Source organism: Odontesthes bonariensis, chromosome 17 (genome assembly GCF_027942865.1).
Source record: "Odontesthes bonariensis isolate fOdoBon6 chromosome 17, fOdoBon6.hap1, whole genome shotgun sequence".
NCBI classification, from domain to species: domain Eukaryota; kingdom Metazoa; phylum Chordata; class Actinopteri; order Atheriniformes; family Atherinopsidae; genus Odontesthes; species Odontesthes bonariensis.
In genome coordinates this window covers 20,528,565-20,550,229 of record NC_134522.1, presented here as the reverse complement: position 1 = coordinate 20,550,229, position 21,665 = coordinate 20,528,565, and the positions used below count along the sequence as shown (strand labels likewise).

The following is a 21,665-nucleotide window of genomic DNA, read 5'->3' as shown; positions in this document are numbered from 1 at the left end:
TTTTAAAATAAACACCATAAGGGACCACAGCGTGTTCTGCAGAGGCGTGCCTTGGTCCCGGTGGGCGCGGTTCGCCCCGTTACGTCGCTTCGTCCTTCCACGGTTTCTTTTCTACGTGAGGCCGACTTGGAGGGAAGTTAACGTCGTCAAGAAGGGAAAGAAATAAGAGAGGAGAGCAGAAACAGCAACTACCCCAAAAAGCTGGTAAGATATTGCATTTGTAAACCATTCCCTAAGTTCCACGGCTGTGTAATTCGACGTTTGAGGTTTTAAAGGTTTGTCAAACGGGAATGAACGCCATGCCGCTCTGCGGGCCCATGGATCCGAGAGCTAGCGTTGGCTAGCGTTAGCTTCCGTGGCCTGTTCACAGGCCGTTGGGGTTTCGGCGCGGGTACAGATAAGCGTTAGGAAGACGCTCTCAAAAATAGAGACGCGGTGTTTTACGGTAGCTTACCGAGTAGGTACAAGCTACATGATCCTCTTTCCTAACATACCAGGCTTTTTGCATTCATTTCATTGTTGTGTAGTTTAGGATTGTGTTCCCTCTGCGTTTTTGCTGAACCTGGGTGACCGTTTATTTGCCCTTCTCATCGGGGATTGTAAGTGAGCGTGGTCCTCGCTAGCATGCTAGTGCTAGCAGCTCATAGTAATGCTACTCAGGCCTCTTCACGTTTCCGATATGGAGTGTGTGAATTCGTTGACCGTGCACAGTTAAGACGGAGATTATATAAATATGTCAGGTTGTTTCCCATGATGTTTCAGTGTCAGCTAGACAAGGGCACAGCTTCGTATGTATCCTATTCTTTTAGGATATACATTTAAATTCTGCACGTCAAAATTCAAATCCAACCTTCCCGTTACTAATGGCTCCACTCGATTTATTTTTCCACTATTCAGCATAGTAAATATTTTAACATTTGAGACAAGTTTCCTGTTTAGAGTATGCAGGAGCTCCCATCATATTTTGTTCGTCTTTTTTAATACGGGATATGTGTGTTATTCTTTGACTACGTCCTTTTTACTCTAACCACTCATTAATTTATGCAATAGCTTTTATAGTAGCATTGCACGTGGATATCCACTAAGCCTGTATGTGTATTTGGTGGGTTCCTGTTGGTTTTGTCAACAATTGAGATCGAGAGGATTCTGCAGATGATGCATGCTGGCTTCAGCTTTCTGTTTACGTGTCCATGTGTGTGCACAAGTAGTTTTATCATGTCCGGTTAATATATTACATGAATACCGGTATTTAACCACCTGCATGAAATTGGGCCAAGGGATGATCTGGCTGGATAACCATGTGGTTAAACGTCTGTGTTAGACGGGATTCAAAATCAAAATTCTCACAGATTTAGTGGATCTCTTGTGAATAACATGATTAGCTGTGAATATGGCTGCCTAGATAGTGGACACCCTAAAGCCATTGAGGCAAAGCTTTTGTTTGAAAGCAGAGCTACAAAAGGTTTTTTGACCTATTCAGGAGAGCAGGAACACAACAACAGTGAACATCAGTTTCAGTGTTTTCAATCTAGTTGCACCCCCTACTACTGCAGGTTTTTTAAAATATATATTTTTTAAAGGGGCCTCGGAGGACAGTTGACATCAACAACTATTTCTCTCCATGTGCATAACTTCCAGTATTATAATGCTTCGATAACAGTTCAACATTAGCGTCAGAAATTCAGTTGAAAACCCAATAACAACAACACTGCTGTCGAAATGATTTGTTTGGTTTTTTTTTTAGCTAAGGGGTTGTGATTCATTTATCAGGGAGTCCGTTTGCTTGCAACTGTTGTTTGTTCACTTTACTGTCTTTTGTGCACAAAGTAAGGCTAACTTCCAGGATCTATAGTGTGTTTAATGAGCGGCATTTTTATCGCGCTCCAGCAAAAAAAAAGGTTTCGCTTAGTTCGGGGCAGGTGGGGAACTTTGGAATGCCCAGTTATTGATTAATTATTTAGTCACTGAACTCCACAGTTCCTCTGAAAAGTATACAATATCAAATCAATATTGTCGGATCGATTGCTGCCATGCTACACCATGTGCTTCTCTTTTAGCATAATTTGGACAGAGGAGAAAATTAAAGGCATGTCTCAGCCTTAGCGTTTTGTTCTTCAGACTCCCAAGTTGCCTTGTATACACACAGCCGCGTTGTCTGATTTATTGTTTTTATTTCCACTCAGCCTCAGGAGCAGTGACGGGTCTTCATGGCAGTTCGTCGAGGACACAATAAGTACTTAAAAGTGAGTATTAAACCCAACTCTAGTTGCAAGCACTACGGTAGTTTGTCACCTGTCTGTCATTTGCGGAATGATGCAAATCTTTTGGTCTTGGGATGTCTGGTAAAGATTAAATGTTGGCAGCAATCATATAAGTGCATCCAACTGTTAGCCTGACAAAGCCTTGTTGTGCTTTGCTAGAACAAGTCATTTATTCACTAAATGCGAAATGGCACCGACAATAACTGTAAAACGCACGTCAATTGCAGCTTTACAGCTCTGCCCATGTTTACTGGTTTAATACAGGACTCTCTTTCAGCCTAGCAGCCGGTGCGTCTTACCCACCAGAATACACAATCAAAATCCCCCTCGGGCATGAATGGACCTCTGTCAGGTTGACTCTTAGATTGGCTCACATTTTAGATCTGGTCCCATTTTACCCAATAGCAAAAGTCTTATTAGGCACTCTGCTGTCCAAATAACGGCAGCAGCTGTTTGAAAAGTTTAGCCCTCCATTGTTTGTTGTTGGCACTTCACATTGCTTTCTAAGTAATCTCAGACACTCTATACTTCTTAGTGGCTATGTTACATTCTGACATGTGACTGAGGGCGTATTCAGACCAGGAAAGTCCGATAGTTCACTTGCTTTGGTCCGAACCTTTTTTTTTTCATTTTGGTGCGGTTCGCTTTCAGACTGTACATTTCAGTAAACGGACCAAAATATGTCAACAAAGCCACGCGATATGTGGGCATCTGCCCAAACGTCCACAAGAGCACGGGTCTCCTGTTCGGCCCACGTTTGTCCCCCACTCATTTTCGGTCTAGAAATATTATTTTCGGTCTTTCGTTAGCTTTACCACAGCCGGTCTAGTAATTAGAAGAACGATGCTCTGTTCTGTTACCTAGCAGCAGACAAACGACGGATGCTCCCGAGGTACAAAAAAGCAAAAAGTCTGGGATTAGGTCTGGTCTGCTTTCACACCTCCAAAAGATCCGCACCAGGGTTCGTTTGATCCGGACCGAGTTCGACCTTTCAGCTCGGTCTCGGTCCGCTTGTTTGGTCCTGACCAGAGTTCGGTGGTTTGTATTCAGACCATCCCAAAAGGTCCGAACCAACGAAAATCTGGTCCGTTTGGTCGTTTGGTCCGGACCAAACGAGGTAGGTGTGAATACGCCCTGAGATCATTGTGCGGATAAGAGTTTGGTTCTTACTTTACCCTGCATTGCTTACATTTCATGTCGGATTAGTTGTATAGTCCCATAGAGATGAGTTTGCAGTTTAAATCCAGCCACATGCATGTATAATTGTATGTATGAGTAACTATTATGTGCCATATATTTTATGCCATGTGCCATGATTTTTATTGTGGCTCATTTTTCTTTTCTTTTTGTCTCTCCAGACATAGATACCTAACTTTGATGGTTAATTACAGATGATAAATGTGTTTCCTTGTCTGTGGATTATAGTGTTGTTTCTCTAATAGCTAATAGATAACCTGAAGCAGTGCCCTTTAAGTACCCAACTATTTTGAAAATGGTACCCCTGGAGAGTGTGCGCGTGCTTACGGGTGGGATGGCAGGGTGTACAAGAACCAAACTTAATCTTCTTCAAAGTCAATCATTTGTGCTCTTGTCTTAAATTCGCTCATTGTGCAAAAAAAACATAAGCACAGACAGGACCCAGTAGAAGTGAGAAAATGCATGAAGGGTATCTAGGTGCAGGGTTTTTTTTGTAAAAGACTTTCGTACTAAAGGTCTAAACAAAGTGAAACCTTTTTTTTTCTTTTTGCACATTTTATTTCAACACGTAACATTCGATATTTCAAAAGTACTTTATATTTACTTTTGACGCGTTGGAGTAGGCAATTAGAATAGTTCCCACTCTAATTCTGCTGAAGGTGATTAATCTATAGATACTTCTCACACTTGTGGTTCTGTGCACCTCGTGTGTTTACCTTGTTTTGTGTTTTTCGGCCCACCTGGCTGACCTGCAGGAGGTGTATGAGATGTCTAACGGTTATGAAGATCACATGGGAGGGGATGAGGCGAAGGATGCCAAGACCAACCTGATAGTGAACTACTTGCCCCAGAGCATGACGCAGGATGAGCTGCGAAGCCTCTTTAGCAGCATTGGAGAGGTGGAGTCTGCCAAGCTGATTCGGGACAAAGTCGCAGGTATGCTGAGCTGTGAAGCAGGAACATGTGACAAACCAAGTCGACACTTCAACTGTTGATTGTATTTAAATGACTGATGTAGCCCCAAGAGGGTCCTGGCTCTAAAAGACTCTTTTTGGATCAAGCGGAGGGTTTTTTTATGGCTTATGTTAAGCATTTACTCATGAGACATCACAATGTCATTGGCTTAAATTAGCCGCTATGACCAGTGTCCAGGTGGTCATATTAAAGATGTCTCCATCGCTAATTTGATAGTAGCCCTCGATGTTAAATGCCGTAACCAATCAGGTTTCACGAAGCAGCTTCCAACTCTGTGGCAAATTGCTGATTGCTAAATGCAGAACTCGAGAATTCAAAACACCAGTTCTGAGCCAATGAGAGATGTCCACATGGCTGTGTCCACTTCATATATAGAGCCTATGGCTGAAACACGCGACTGCGGTTTAAATGGGAAGGGTCTCCTAGTACAGACTTTGCCAAAAATTGGAAAGTGTGGACAAAAACTCTGAATCTTTCAGTGGTGGTTCAGCCTCATGATTTGGAGAATTGCTTGGCCTGTTAACGTATTTGCACATGGCCTTACATTTTTTGACATGTTATCAGTTTATGGCCTGTTTTTAGTTTAATTTCATGAATTCCCAACTTGAATTCCTGATTGGTAGTAATTTCCCGTAGCTTTTGACCCCTTGAAGACTTGTTTTGTTTGTTACAAGCAGTCCAATTTTGTTGAACTGTAGACCATTTATTTGCTTAGTCTACCATGCAATGTTAAGATTTGTTTTTGTTTTAAATATTTGTTTGCAGAATTTTTTTTTAACGATACAACTATTTTTTGTTTTATTTTATTGTTTTCCTTTTTTTTTTTTTTTTCTCTAGGCCACAGTTTAGGGTACGGATTTGTTAACTATCTTAACCCTAGTGATGCAGAAAGAGCTATCAGTACTCTGAATGGACTAAGGCTACAGTCCAAAACTATCAAGGTAACGTGCAATAAGGTGTTCTACAATTCTCAAAGCAAAGATGTCTTGTCATATTAGTCTCCAGTGGCTCCTGTGCTATCCGCTAACTAGCTAGTACATGTCAGCCCCAGGAAGTGACACTTATTATATAGCTCACTTGCTGCCATATCTGACATGTCTTGACTTTAAAATGTATTTATAAGACAGCTTAAGTTTATTTAATTTATTTTAAAATAATTTTTTAAAAAAAAGACCCATTTGATCAACTAGATTTTATTGTTTTGCTGCTGTAATGTTTCGTCGGAGCCCAAATGTGGGAGGTCGGAAACAAAAACCCTGACCGGGTAGCAGTTGTTTTTTTATCAGATTGCTTTAGTCTTCATTTTTAATGTGAGTAAATTTGTTTTTTAAAAAGACCAAAAGGGCGAATTTATTCTTAGGTGAATAAATTGTAATTTGCAAAACAAATTGAGATATTTGTCTTTGTACCTGCTCCATAATATTGATGGTACCTCTGATTACCTCTATATCTTTTGCTCATCTTCATCAGAAGAGTTGATAAGCCGATTGTTTCTCCTCGCCGCCAGGTTTCATTTGCACGGCCTAGCTCGGATACAATAAAAGATGCCAACTTGTACATCAGCGGCCTGCCTAAGGCTATGTCACAGAAGGATGTTGAAGACATGTTTTCGCGTTACGGGCGCATCATTAACTCTCGCGTACTTGTTGATCAGGCTACAGGTACGACAGGTGAATGACTTCCTTACTTTTCAAAAATTCTTTTCATAAATAGGTGGTGTCTTTTGTACAATATGTAGAAAAGAGTCAGCCACCGAAGTGCAGCCTCATCACTCTAAAATGTAGTCAGAGCAGACAGTCACCACCTCCTCTTTCATACCCAGGAGCGTCCCGCGGGGTGGCTTTTATCCGGTATGACAAGCGAGCAGAGGCCGAAGAAGCCGTGAAGAACCTAAATGGCCAGAAACCCCCGGGATCCTCGGAGCCGATCACAGTGAAATTTGCTGCCAACCCAAACCAGGTGAAGAACACGCAGCTCATCTCGCAGCTCTACCACAACCAGTCCCGACGCTTCGGAGGGCCCCTGCACCACCAGGCGCAGCGCTTTAGGTGAGGCGGGTCAATGATGAAACGGCAGTTGTGAGAGGCTGTGTGTCCATGTGTGTATGAGCAAGAGTAAAAATGATGTCTATTCAGTCTTTATGTAATTATGGAACGAAAAATAACCTGAGAAAATGATTAACCGTAATGGATTGATCTTTTTACAACTCTGCTACATGTGAATGAAATGTTGTCCATTTCAGATTTTCCCCGATGAGTGTTGATCACATGAGCAGCATGGGAGGCGTGAGCGTCCCCGGGAACTCCACCTCTGGCTGGTGCATCTTCATCTACAACCTTGGCCAGGACGCAGACGAGAGCATCCTGTGGCAGATGTTCGGCCCCTTCGGCGCCGTCACCAACGTTAAGGTGATACGAGACTTCAACACCAACAAGTGCAAGGGCTTCGGCTTCGTCACCATGACGAACTATGAGGAGGCGGCCATGGCCATCGCCAGTCTGAATGGGTACCGGCTTGGAGATAAGATGCTGCAAGTGTCCTTTAAGACCAGCAAGGGCCACAAATAGAATGACTCGGGACAATCGGGCGTAGAGAAGTGCAGGAAAAGAAAAACAAGTGTCATGCTTTTGTCACAGAAAGCTGAATTGAGTTTGCAAAGTCTGGCAAGTCAGTTTTGGTTTTATTGTATTCAGAGTTGAATCAGAATTTCAATCTTCTGCACCTTTGTACCTGTCTAAAGAGTGTTGATTTTTTTTTTTTGTTTGTTTGTTTGTTTTGTTTTTCCCCCATCACTATACTCTTTCTTAGGGCTTGGGGAAACTGACTTTAATTTTTCTTTTTTCTTTTGAGAGTGGATGAAGAGGTTCCCCTCCAAGATAACATTTTTTTTGAAAATGATCTCAGAAGCTAAAATGCTGTCAGTATGTGTCGCATGTATAATTGTTAGGACCACAAAGTTGGCAAACAAGTGATTTTTTTTTTTTTTTTTTTTTTTTAAAGCAGGGCACAGAGAATAGAAGAAGCAGCAAAAAAATCCTACCAACTGTTCTTTAAATGTTCACATTTTAGTAGATGATGTAGTTGAAAGAAAAGGAAAAAAGATCAGAGACGTCGCTTCAATGCTCTGATCCGAGTCTAGTCACTTGTAGAAATAGTTGCCTTAAATTATCATCCAGTGGACTCCAAACTTCTAATACCACCCCGGAGTCTAAAGTACAAGAGCAAAGCACTTTTAACCCGTTCGGGGGGGCTCTCTGAATATCAGTCTTTTTAACGTCAAAATAGAAGTTTTGCTCACCCTCTGACCAACAGTTTCAAACACGACGCGCTGTGGAGGGAAATGTTTTTTTGTTTCTTTTTGTTTCGATGTCCTGACGTGTGTAAAGTGTCTTTTTATAAGTTGTATTAAAAGTCTTGGTGAGAATTTAAAAAAAGGAAGAAAAAAAATAAAACTTTGTAGGGAAATTAGACGGACCAAAGGCAGCGAGAGATTCCATCATCACATAAACCCAGAAGAAGTGTTTTTCTCATTCGCATAATTCTTCTCCTTTTTGGATTCTTTTTGTTTTTCTTAAGAGGTACTGAGGTTATACTTACTGCTTACTGAAAGCGACATCGATGTTAAGTTCTTTCATTTTGTTTTCTTTTGCTTTGATTTCTTTTTCTTTGTAGAGGCATACATTCTGTTTGTTTCAGTTATACGTCACAAACTTGTTTAGACGAGTGCTTATTACAAGTTTGGGGAGAAAGTTGATGGCCTTTTGTTATTGATTTCAGTTTAGATTTGATTTTCGTTTTTGTTTGTTTCACTTTGAACATAAACCATTAAATTTTATTTCATTTTGCCGAAAGTTTTGTTTGGTTTGTTTATTTTTTTAATTTATTTATTCGATTTGGTTTCCTGAGTTTTGTTCCGTTATTTTTTCCAAAGTAGAAAAAGTCACCGGTGCCAACGCGAGATCCCCCGATGATGCGTGAACACCTGTCACAAAAAGCAGCTCCCGTTAGAAGCTGAGACGCTCGCATTTCCGAAAAGACTGTCGCCAGAAAATGGAGCGAGGCAGGTTGGGATGAATGAGGTTGAGGTCATTTAACTGTATAGGAGAAAAGTGATTGCTCGGAAGAGACACTTCTACCACCAAATGTTGTAGAAATACTAGTTTTAAAACACTGATGGGCAACAAAAAAAAAAAAAAAAAAAAGCCGTGTGACGGCTCCATTGCCACAACTGGCCTCTATAAATCTGCTTTTAATGCATTGATGTTTATAGCGTGAGGCGCACTGAATAACTTATCAGCTTGTTTGTGTAGTTAACGTAAGTGGAGCCGAAATTTTTCTTAATTTTTTTTTTAATCATACAAGCAACATTTGATATTCCAATACAAGCAAGACCCTTCCGTAACCCGCTGCCCTTTAATTTGCGAGGACTGAACGCTGTTCACCTGTTTAGATCACCCGTTTAAAGAAGAGATTGAAAGTGTCGCAGCTCATCATCTCTTACTGCGATGAATTCATTGTGCTGCTTTTTCTCCGAAGGGGCTAAAAGCTGGGGCATTATCATTGGCACTGCGCCTCTGACTTAAACTCGGCTGATAATGAACAGAGGAGCAGCTGCTTCACTTTTAAACCAAACCAGCCCACTCCCCCACATTTAAACTGTGTTGCCCGTTTTTAAAGGACTGTTCAGATTTTGGTCTTAAAAAGTGCATTTTGATTTAGTTTACATGTTATTTATGTCACAATCCTTAACTGTGTGCAATATTTCACAGCTTGCTTAAAGCAAGTAACAGATTTGTTATAGTCTTAAACTGTCGTCCTATTTTTTTTTTTTTTTTTTTTTTTTTTTTACAATTTCTTGTTTTCTACTGACATGTTAATGCTTGGGTGTCTCAAGTTTTGTTCGAGGTGTACGAAAGGTTCGAGTGCGTTTGCTGTAGGGGGCAGTCGCAAATAAACTGCAGTCCGCCTTAATTTATATGTGGAAATAGTGTAATTTACAGGAAGTGGCATTTATTTATTTGACCGTGTATACCGTCATACTTGATACATATTGGAGTGTTTTTAATGTTTTTTTTTTCTTAACACTAACTTTAAGTCCATTAAATGTCTTCTAACATTGAATCAATTCAATAAAAAATGGTGAATTTTCAGAATTGGAAAGATTGAAATGTCTTCAGAAGCTTATTGTGGATTTTATTTTATTTTTTTTCCATTTTTACGGAGAACTTTTAACTTTACCTTTTGGAAGTTAATGAAGTTTGCATAGTTGAAGGGAAACTCCTTGCTCTACTCATGAGCTAGTTATTGTTGTGGCCTCGGTGCTGCATCCCGCCACCAGTACGGTGAGACGTAAGTTATTTGCACCTTCTTCACACATGCGTACATCTTGCAACGCTTTTCTTTTCACCTTCAGCGTTAACTCTTAATTTCTGTAAGAACAGGAAAAGCTCCTTTCACAAGGAATATCGGAGTACAATTTCAGATGCATTTGCATACTTTACAACCAACGGAATGTCCAGAATTAATGTGTTTAGATGTTTTGGTTATGCTAGATTGAAGGGGATGTTTAGTCAGAGAAGATTCCCCAAATTTTACACCCCATGCTCACGTGCTTGTTATTGGTGTCTTCTTGGGCCCAACTAACGGTGCTCTTCGACTTATTTGGCCTTGAGCCCAGTTATTCTTTCGGACACTTCCTATTTCAGAGAACGTACAGTTCAGGACACACACATGGAGTTGTGTGTCATGTAGGCATTGACCTTCGGTGATTTCTTCCAACTTCTTTTTCTAGAGGTAAGTTTTGATTTATACTTGCATGTTTGAAATCAACACGGCTAAATGCATGCTAAAAAAAATGGAAATGCAATATCCTTGACACTGAATGCCACTTGGCAAATTTCATCTTGACCAGATGCCTTTGGTCACCATCAGAAAGCTTCTGGAAGAATCCTGATTGGATATTCGAACCGTTCTCTCAGTAAAGTTGTTTGTGGAGTGTGGTATGCACCTGTCTTTGAAGTCCGCATGTGCAGTATTTTAATATAGATTTTGAGACTGAAATAAAAGCTTAATGCATCCAAGTCTTAACTAACGGGGACATTTACTAGCTCTACGTAGCAGCCTCAGAGCATGATACCACCACCACCATAACTGACAGTTTACATTATGCTTGAATGCCTTCACCTTTACTTCCCCTAACACACATCCAGTCATTGAGGCCTAACAACTCTAATTTCCCTCCAGAGCTTTCCACTTTAGTCACTTGCTGGGCTGCAAATGTTAGTTGATTTTGGAGCAGCAGCCTCCATCGTTGTTGACCAGAAACGGGGATTCTCTTTTTCCCTCGATGTCCGAACGACGTCGGCTCGGGGTCTTTTCCCTGACCATCTGAACCGATCACTTCATCTTTACTTTAGGTAACAGTTCGAGGTCTCGTTCCAGACTTTTGCAAAGTGGCTTCCCCTCCGAACTTCAACTTGAACCTTAATTGAACTTTGAACTTTGAACTGACAAATCTCTTTATTGTAGGCTCCAGGAGACATTTGTAATCTGTGTAAATCTTCAATCCTCTTAATCAGATTTGCACCGAGATCCTTTGACCTTCCTATTGTGTTTTTCAGCCCAGCGCAGTCTTTCTGTCTGAGCAGCTGCCATTTAAAGAACGTAAAGAGTTTTTTTTTTTTTAATTTTGCTCCGCCATTCATTTTAGGATTGAGTGTATTCAAACCTCTATAGACTAAAGGAAATCATCCAAAACAGAGAAGACACAATGGCATCCTCTTGGCATGTAAATATCAGTACTTTCTCTGTTTGCCATTGAGCTTTGAGGTACTAGCATGCCCCTCTTGTTGGGTGAACATTTTCCTGTGCTTTTTATTGGCCATGGTTTGCTTTTTTTTGTAAATAAACGTAGTTAGTTTGCAAAAACGAAAAAAAAAATGAGGTCAGTATCTTGGCAGTCTGTTACCAGCCTTTTCAAAAACAAATTAGTGGAGCTTCTCCACAATCTGTCAGTGTATCCAAAACCAGACATCAACAGGAAGACACTTCACACATGGATCTGCGGCTTTAAGGATCTCAGGGATATTCTGGAAAAGTTTTTGCCGTATTGGTATTGTAGGTAGTACTGGATAAGTATTAAAATAAAGTCTCACACGGGTTTAGAGTGTAGCAGGTTTTTATTAGAAAATGCAAACGTCAAAGCATAGGTATAAAAACAGAAATGGTCATTCTGTGCGTCAGCTTTTTGTCAATTTTTCCTTTGGTGTTGCTCTAATATCTATCTATAGTTTGTCTAACATACTTTTCTTATCAGTTTCTGCTCTACTTTCAAGTCTTTAAATTATCAGCATCTCTGTCAAAACTAAGGTCACGTTAAGGCAATTTAGTACCTTGAGGTCAAACTCGCGATCAGACAATGTCAGGACAGGCCTACTGTGAACGTCCAGCTGCGACCACACGCTGATTGTCACTTCCTTCTTCAAATGCGAATCATTACTATTCATTATCATGTCATTTGCACTCAAGACAATAACCAGCGTTGCTGATAAGATTGAGGTTACACGTGAAGCGTATTTCCTCACATCTCCCCACTCAGTCCAAACTGAATGGAAACATAGAGGCTCTAAAGTAAAGTAGGTTTCTGTTTTCGGCATGGCACATGCAACATACACTTAAGCCACCCAGCCCAGACAGCTCAAATGCCGGATGTTTGGTCTCTTTTTATCCAGAGACCAAACATGACTTGAACTTCCACAGCCTCAAGTTGTGCCTTTGGTCTTGTGAGATGAATCTGCGCCATGTGTCCCTTTCTGTCCATTCTGTAAAAGGGTCTCAGACGTGGCAGAGGTTGTAGCAGGGCACAGGTCTCTCCATTACGTTGTCTCCGTCCACCTCGAACACATAATCACAGCGGTGTGTGATCAGAGGAGCATCAGACATCGCCACGCTCTGGGTGCCAAAGGAGATTACCGTGTCTCTCTGCGGGGAACAAAGTGAGAGCTTTAGAGTTAATTTTGCAAGAGCGTTTGGGTAAGATTGTGTTAAACTAGTCAGTTCGAAGTTAAAGAAAGCTTTGGGTTGTTCTGTTCTAAATTAGGAAGCATGCACATAAACTACATCAGTGAATTAAAAGAGACTTGGGCAACAAATCTTTTTTATTTTTTTATTTCCGTTTTCCTTTATAACTGGGCCTACGTGAATACCGAAACATCAGGCGCTGATGTTGGTGCTTACAGTGGAGCATTTGGTTCAGGAGCAGTCTTCACACCAGCCATTTTTACATGGAATCGTGTCTGAACACAGTAGCTTATTCCAATAATAGAAGCTTAACATTGAAATTGTTAATATTTGATTAGTTAGATCTGGGTTAACTCAAATATATTTCATGTCAAAATGGCTATTGAGATAACGGTCTTTTTTAACAATTGTCCCTGATTAAGCAACCCAGAGAAAACATTTCAAGCCGGCTAGCAGCAACTTTATCAGCAGGAGTAGCCAATATCAAGAGGGAAATTCGGTAAAAGTTGACTTCTTCTTTTATCTGAACTTTAGATAGCAGAGGAAAAATAGAACTTTTTCATAATATTTGTTGAAAAATTTCCTCTGTGGTGGAGTGGTGCCACTCCTTTAAGCAGGGAGAGAGGGAACAATACTGAGCATGTGCAAAGAGAGTAACATCACTCTAGGACACTTCTTATGGGAGGAAATTGGGATGCTGCAGCTGCCATCAAATGCAATTGCCCCCGGTCTCCCTTAAACCTCTTTGCATCCATGCTTAAGTTAAAAAAGAAAAACCCAAAGCAGACAAAACTAAAATGACCAAAATGGAAAAGACAAATACAAAATCTGCCACAGGAGCTTGTGTAAAGAGGTTGACCATCCTACAGACGGTGCTTGACTCACTGAAAAGCTCTGAAACTGTTGCGGTAGCAGCGATGGCTAATCTGACCATGGTGATTTCCTGATTTCGTATCTAACAGTATTTGTATTCAACCTGGTGCCAGATTTGCCATGTTTTTTTAGTTGTTTTACAGACTCATCGTGGATTGACACCAAGAAACAGAATGTATCCTTACCCGTGCATTATTGGGAGTAGTAGAAGTAGAAGAATAAGTAGTAGCAGAGGTGGCGGCAGCTTTTTCAAAGTCCTTTTTACATAAATGGGCCATAATCCCAGCAGCTAAAGCATCCCCAAGAACATTGATCATTGTCCGGAACCGATCACTGCCAATGAGAAAGAAAAACGATATTTACTCAATGCCCCAACAACTCTTAACAGTCTTGCAAAATGTATGCATTCAACTTAAGTGAGACTCACAGAACCCAGTCGATGGCCACAATCAGGGAGATGTCAGCAGGAGGTAAACCCACAGAGGTCAGGACAATCACCATGGTAACCAAACCTGCCTGGGGTATTCCAGCTGCCCCAATGCTGGCTGCTGTTGCAGTTATACTGATGAGACAAGAGTCGAGATGTAAAAGGTATGCTTTTCACTGGTTCTAAACACAAAGATCTGATGATGGGTTAATGGTGACCTCAGTGTTGATTCTCACCTAACAGTGACCAGCTGACCAAAGTCCAATTCATGCTCATTGACCTGAGCAATGAAAATAGCTGCCACAGCCTCGTACAAGGCTGTCCCATCCATGTTAATGGTAGCTCCCACTGGCAGCACGAAGCGAGCAATCTGACGGTCCACCCCACAGTTCTCCAGGAGACACTTCATGGTGATTGGCAGCGTGGCTGAGCTGCAGAGAAACAGGCCGAAAGATATGGAAGGATGATGAGATGTATTTGTCAGACTGAGCTACATCGGATTTTTTCAAAAAGGCATGAAAAAACAGTCCTCTTACCTGGACGAAGTGGCCAGTGCAATGACAAGAGCCTGGAGTAGTCCTCTGATATAGACAAAGGGGTTTTTGCGGGTAAGTAAGAAGTAGAAGAGAGGCAGCAGGATGAGGCCGTGCACAAACAGTCCAGAAAGGACGGTGATGAAGTACATGCCGAGCTTCTCGCCCAGGTGGGCCGGGTCGTGCATGTCCAGGATCTTTCCTGCAACCAGGAACACAATGCCGAAGGGAAAGTACCTGCATAGAGGTGAGAAGGGCCATATGAGTTAAGATCAGTTCCTTTATTCTCTTCTCATCGTGCACTTTCAATCACAGTTTGTACAGCAGCTTTACGGTCATGTGCAAAAGAAAGCAGGCGACACCCTCTTTCAGATCTCAGATTTTACATATCAGGACATGACAAAAAATATCATCCGGTCCCTTCATGGTTTTAAAATGAACTTAACACATTTTACAACACGTCATTATCTATTAGACCATAAACTCACAAGGAAAAGACTCTCTTAGGTTGAATGAGAAGCAGGGTAATTTGTTCATGACCTTCTATATAATCTAATATATTATTACAACTACACAATTTACCCCTGCTAGCCATTAGATAGAGAAATTTAAGGCACTTCTACTTTGGTTGAATGTTTTTGTTGAGTATCTTTCTCCACAAAACAGGTGTTTACTTTGGCGTTGAATGATTCAACCTGCCCTCTAACACTTCTGGGATTAACTCATTACCTGAGGCGCATACTGAGCTGAACCTGATCATCCAGTATTGGTGGCTAACCTCACTAATGCTCTTGTGGCTGAATGGGATCAAACCCCGTTGCCAGTCTCGTGGAGTAGAGGCTGTTTTAGCAGATTAATGCTCAGCTCATGGCTTTGGAATTAGATGCTCAAAATCACACATGGGTGTAACGTGCAGGTGGACACCATGTTCTCCTGTGTGTCCACGTGCTGGTCACAATCCTAACCAATTCCGTTTGATGATTTTTAGAAAGGTTTGTCCTTGCTACATTTGCGTAAAAGTAGCTGACTCAGCAGCTCCCATGACGGAGCACGTGGTTCTTGTAACGTCACCGGTCACTCTTGTTTGCATCGTGAGGTTTATTTTTAGATATAATCTGGTTCTGCACTGTGTGTCTTCCTTTGTGTGCGTATGAGACAGGAGTGTACATCAGAGCGTGGGAGTGCATGTGAGACTGCAAACTCACCACATGGCAGCATTAATGATCTTCATCACGCACTCGTTGATGCACTGGCACACGTTGACCAGTGGCAAACCACGTTCTCCCATCTTCCCCAGCAGCAGACCTGACAACAGACGGTACAAAGATGTGTTTGCGGTTGTGGTTCTACAGTCTAACTTCTGCTATAGGATTTAGTTAATTGCGGTTGGTGATCTTATCCGGTTATCTTGTCAGTGATTAACAATGTTGGAAATTCATTTTCACTCCCTTATTCTCATTTTGCGCTACGGCCTTTTTGGGAAAGGCAGCATTTTTGTAGTCAGCTTCTTTTATCTGAGGGTTGTATTCCCATTGTTACTATTTATTTAGGAATTTAATGAGGACTTCTTTTTGCAGTGTAAGCCCTCACCCCCATCAAAATCAGACTCATGTACACACTTTGTTTTCAGCAATTACACAGTTGTTTCTCGCATATGATTTCAATACCCTATGAATCTTCAAGTATACTCCAAATAGAATGTTTTTGTGTATCTTGTACTTTCAAGTTAACTATTTTACAACTCCCTGCATTTACTTTACAACCCCCCCCAACCAGTTACTTATCCTTTGATGCTGCTTGTTATCAAAAATAATCTACAGTATAGCAATTATTTATGCATACTTCTTTTGCTCTTCACAGATTAATGATTACAATCTTATGAGTTTTTTTAATCAAAATATATCACATTTAGGAACAATAGAAATTGGAGAGAGTTGTGTTGGAGCAGGATAAATAGGTGGCTTCTGAAGCTCATAATGCTCTAAAAGTTGATTCAATGTTGTAAATGCAACACAAACTACTCATTGTGCCTTGTGGTGGAGATCGTCTTACCCATGGTGGCCGAGAAGATGACAATTCCAAGAACGTTCATGCCCTTGCTTGAACTGGGAACAATTTTATACTTGATGTCAGGTGCAGGAGTGATCTCCAGGAACACTGGGTGGCCCAGTTTAGGATTCTGGTAGTCAGGCATGACGTACACATAGTTAGCCTGAGAGTCTTTTTCGTTGGGGCTCTGCACCATTGGTATCAAATCTGTCCGATACTGGAATAATAAAACAAACCACAGAGACATGTTAATATAGAAACTTATGATCTGAATTGATGAACATTACTGGACAATCTAGTGTTCACTCACCTGCTGAAAAGTAGCTTCAATTAGATTAGACGGGATCATGTTCCTATAAAAGACAACAAGCAGTCAGCAAAATCAGGTCACGTGCGTGAGGCAATATAAAGCTCAACCTATGGCAGATAGTGTCAGATCAGCCACAAACTTAGATGAGACGCGTTTAGAGTGCTGGGAAAAGTGCCAATTTGAAAGTCTACAATTCCTTTAAATCTCACCATAATTCCAGCATATGAGGGTCAAAAGGTCAAACCTGTTTGAATCAACTATGAAACGCTAAACAAAGTTGCAGCTGTTCAAAATCAGGCTTTTGAAGCTAAACTAGTTGCTATGGAAGAAATTTACTTAAAAAAGCCATTCTTAATCATATGTTTGGTGTGTTTTCAGATTCTGTCAATTACAATATATACATACATATATATTGTATCATAAACATGAGTTTAAAAGTGCAGATTCTGAGATGTAATTGATGGCACATGTTAATATCCACATGGAAGGAAGAGATTAGCAATTACAGTTCTCATATACAATAAATAATAAAATATCTTCTATTTTTCTGGGTCCAAAATGCAACTGGATAAATTGAAAATATGAAACCACATAGAAAAACATATGTTTTTAATGCTTTGTTGAGAATTCTTTGCAGGTATGATGATGCTTTGCCAGTGCATGCTTTATATTGGATGGTGTATGCTTCATATAATGGCGCTCTTCCATTGTTTTTCTGGATTTTCTATTCTCGAGGCTTATGACTGTTTTTACCTTGTAGTGAACCCACTGTATTTGGTTTTAGATGCAAAGAATGCGGGTTTAATGGATACTTGGATAAAGTTACATCTGGAGCGTTCTTTACTTGGCTAATCATCACCTCATCATCCTCATCATCACCTCTGTTGTCTCCTGGGAACATCTGGATCTTTCTATGCTGCTGAGCCTACAATTTTCAATTTTTTTCCCAAAAACGTGTATTTTGTCCACACTTAATGTCGCTTTACCTCTAATGAATTTGATTTGCTGTTTCACATCAAGAAATAGTTTCCTTAAATCTACACATCCTGCATGCCTAATTATGCACTACTGAAACAGAAATAATGAAGGAGTCGCACATATATGAACATCAAACTGTTTTTTGAGTCAATAATCCAATTGCATCTTCGTATACAAGTGTTGATTCCTAAAGAATTCCTCCACTTTTCAAATAGAGCACCTCACATCCCATAAAAAGTTTTTTGTTTTGTTTGTTTTAACTGTTTTCGACCTAACAGGGTAGCAACAAAACAGTGGTTCGATTTTAACACCGCACAGGAGAACAGAGAACAACATTCTGTGCTCTAACTGTATTTATCTTTGCTGCAGACATCAGTGACGCAGGCAGCAGCGTTATCAGACACGTAACAGCACTGAAATGTACACCTTCCTTATAATCAGGTTTAAGAGGGAGGTATTAGTGGACCTCTGACATGAAAGGCCCAGCAGTAAGCCTGAGCGGAGACCAGCTCAATCTGACAGAGTTAAGCGCTACACAAGGGACTTCTAGGAAGGCGCAGGCTTAGCAGAACGTGGACAATTGTCTTCTTATTCTTAGCTAAACTGCTGTGTGGAAGTGATGCTGCAAGTAACCTTCAAGCCTTTTGTCCTTCACATTTTTTTAAACAATCCTTTAGTGGCTTCAATGTTGGCATCAACAGATTACACCAATGTAAAGTAATTTTGTCTTGCCTTATACTATATCTATAAAGCGTATTTTCTTGTATATTAGAATGTCATGATTTCTGAGAAACTATTTTGTTACTACAGCTGTGCTCTTTTGTGAGCTTTTGCCATTACTTCTGAGAAGCACAGAGATTTAAAAAGAACTGTGCCTGTGCCTAAGGTTTACATGGAGTTACAAGGAAAATCCTCACAGTGCAAATCTAGAATCTCCTGAATAGCCCACACCAGGGGCTATTCCATTGTTTGTGCGTGTGGAAAATACGTTTTTTCCATTGTTCAGATCTGTTCCGGAACTAGCTAAAAAAGTATCTCTCTAAGTCTTCTTGTTGTTTCTAAGCTTTAAGAAGCGATGAACAAATTGGTTTATTGGGAGGGTGCGATTTGATTGTTCTTTCTGACAAAATGCTGTTTTGTCCTACATGTTATTTTTATAAGATAATACAGGAGAAGAATGCATTAGCTGAAAAAAAGGAGATAACAAACACTAACAGTAACTACTCTTAGGTTTAACCATTGGTAGTGGCATTCTTGAACCAATGGCCAGGATGCTGGGACCATTTGGTTCAGACTGAAATATCACAATGGAAGAAGCACAGTGAAATTTGGTCAATGCCGTTGTTTTGGTCATATGAATCCCTCTGGCACTCCCAGCACACAAACCACACTCATGCTTATCTCGATTCCCTGATTTTCCTATCAGGCCATTGTGACGATGGTATTTGATTCTCCTTTTGCCATACATTCCAATGTATTTTGGTACATACGTTCACTGAATTGTAAAATTATTTCTACATTCATGAATTTAGTATCCCTGTTTAAGAGCACTTGAGCAGAGGTACGGTTCGATTGAAGGCTACCCTCTGTGTCTCTGAGAATGTTCACCTGATGAGGTCCAGCAGAGCATCGGCAGAGGTCATAACGGGCCCCGTACTTGTATGGTGACCATCCTTCTCTGATCCTGTTCCCGGGTGAATGATGAGCACAAGCAAGATGCCTACAATGACAGCGATGAAGGTCGTCCACAAGTAGTAGGTGATGGTCAGAACTCCCAATCGACCACTTGCCCTTGTATCCATGGATGACAGTCCGGACATAAGACTGCATGGGAAGATAGGAGGTTTGAGATGACCAAACAACTGAGTACTGTATGTACTTTCAAAGTTATTCCAAACAATTGGCTTGATTAGTCAATCAATAGAAATTTGAGTTTTCACGCAGGGTTCTATGCTGCAGATTACTCAGAAATGTTACGTGATTTCAAGTTGCATTCTTACTTGTTATGATTTGTTTATGATCTACATCACAAAAATTCATGATACGGGAAAAAAAATCATTGTGTTGATTTTATTTCAGCTTGGTCAACAAACTTTGCTGATTCTTACCTGGAGGTGATCAGCGGCAGAATCAACATCTTCAGCATCCTCATCAGCAATTCTCCAGGGAATGAGAAGTAGATCTTGGCCTGTGAGGGAGAGGATTTTTTTTTTTTTTTTAGCCTTTTTACTACCTCTTAGATTGCACAATGCACATCATTGAAGGCCCAACTTTAAGTATGACTGAAGACTCTTTACCTCTTTTGGGCTGGAGAGGATGTTTAATGTTTAAAAAGGCTTAGGTACATGGATGAAAAAAAAAGATGTGCATGTGTTTTACTAATTGTTTTAATGTAATAAGAAGGTAAGGTAATGTAAGAAACCTTTCAATGGTTCATGAAGGACCAAACTGGTTTTGCACAGGGAATACGACCTAATTTACTATTTTTTCTAATCAATTATATCTTTTTTAAATTCAACTTATATTTGAAAACCTTGGATGACTTTTTCTTGACCAAGAGATCATTGAGAATCGACAGTATCGTTCTACAACACTGGTTGGGAAAGATCAAACAAGGGAGGTCTGAGTCTTACTGTTAGAATTGTAAAAGTGTCACATCACTGATTCTGATTCAACAAGTTCAACGAGACACAACAACGCTGTTTAGGTACCTTTTAGCAGTTTGTGTTTCACAGAGTCTTTCTTTGCCATCCACATAAGGATATTATGCATTTACTGAACTGCAGACAACATTGCAAAGTCATCCTGGATGTTAGTTTACAATTCGTTCTCTGCCAAAATGCATTAAGCTACTTAAAGCGCCTTACCTCCCAGTGACCTTCTGTGAGGAGAACATAGCCTTAATGGAGACATTTTACACTCCTGATATTGTTTGGTACTTTGATAAACACATACACAGTCATGTAATTCACTTTTAATGTAAAAGGAGATATCATAGCCAGTTTAACTCCGTCTTCACTTGTGTCTTAACTTCTGACCTGACCCTCTTATCTGGTCCATCCCCTTTCTTGCATAACGGACTCTAACTAATTCCTCAGTGCATGACGCAGGAAGAACTGTTGCCTCTCCCTCTGAATGTATTGTGTTCCTTTTCCCCAATTTTCCTCCTATGTAAATATAAACTCATTTTGTAAAATTAAACCCCAGTTGCTTTCTCTTATGTTCAGTTTTTGCCAGTCAGTCCATACCTGTGTGGAGAGGTTGAATGTACGCAGTGTAAATCCAAGTACACAGCCAGTTATAACAGCACAGACCGAGAGTGTCAGCAGTCCATTCCTCTTGCAGTAGTCCTTCACGTACTCTCTGACTTTATCAGGCAAGATACAGTTTGATATATTCTTCCACACGTCCATCCTTATTCAGGCTGAGTCCGAATACCAGCCGACCCCCCACCCCACTGACGGAGCACAGATGTCCGAATCTCTATGAGGGTGCCACAGAGCCGTATGTATCCCACAGAAATCTGATGAGGAGAACAGCCGGTGAACCTGATCAAATGTGGGCCGTGTTAAACACTGAGGAGCTCATCTGGTCGAGAAGAGGATGTGTTGACAGTCTGATTCCTGGTAAAGCGTCACCTAAATGGATTATCCCTACCTCCCACTAACAGAGGCTCCTTCACTGCTACCAAGGCTTATTAGAGAGGTGAAGGGGCGAGGCTTCAACATTGATTAACGCCCCCATGCATAGCTCATTGTAAGTTATCATTGCCCACCTCCAAGCCATCCCATTCATAAAATAGAGGTTCACATCTTCCCCTTTTTGACTATAGTTCTCATGTATAGTGTCACAGAAAGATAATTTGCTTATATGTTTGTAGTAAGCTAATTATATTAGACAGTCAAAAGTCGAAATGTATTTCATAATGACCTATTCAAGATGCAAGCAGACTGTTTTTCAGATATATTTATTGATGCATTTGTTGCTGGATATAATGAATGTTACTTTTTATTTCATTGTGTTCTGAGCCGTGCCAGCCTGAT

At 40.6% G+C, this 21,665-nt stretch overlaps 2 protein-coding genes across 5 annotated transcripts; one reads left to right on the top strand and one right to left on the bottom strand.

Moving 5' to 3' along the window:
- The first annotated feature begins 72 nt into the window (after nt 1-72).
- Nucleotides 73-8,284, top strand: elavl1a (ELAV like RNA binding protein 1a). 4 transcript variants are annotated; one of them, XM_075488072.1, is made up of 7 exons: nt 73-204; nt 2,184-2,243; nt 4,214-4,394; nt 5,271-5,374; nt 5,941-6,094; nt 6,256-6,481; nt 6,676-8,284. In XM_075488072.1, exons 2-7 carry the CDS (start codon nt 2,208-2,210, stop codon nt 6,998-7,000), a joined length of 1,026 nt encoding a protein of 341 aa, XP_075344187.1. In that variant the 5' UTR covers nt 73-204; nt 2,184-2,207; the 3' UTR covers nt 7,001-8,284. The 4 variants fall into 4 exon arrangements, with proteins under 4 accessions (XP_075344187.1, XP_075344186.1, XP_075344184.1 ...); XM_075488071.1 differs by having other exon boundaries at nt 5,941-6,103; XM_075488069.1 differs by having other exon boundaries at nt 2,184-2,244; nt 4,203-4,394.
- Nucleotides 8,285-12,266: 3,982 nt separating this feature from the next.
- Nucleotides 12,267-21,035, bottom strand: slc1a8b (solute carrier family 1 member 8b). The gene is made up of 11 exons (XM_075448665.1): nt 20,871-21,035; nt 19,731-19,810; nt 19,231-19,446; nt 16,645-16,687; nt 16,338-16,551; nt 15,491-15,590; nt 14,289-14,522; nt 13,989-14,183; nt 13,753-13,887; nt 13,511-13,658; nt 12,267-12,413 (listed from the first exon to the last, which is right to left on the bottom strand). The coding sequence occupies exons 1-11, from the start codon at nt 21,033-21,035 to the stop codon at nt 12,267-12,269; spliced, it is 1,677 nt and encodes a 558-aa protein (XP_075304780.1).
- Nucleotides 21,036-21,665: the final 630 nt, after the last annotated feature.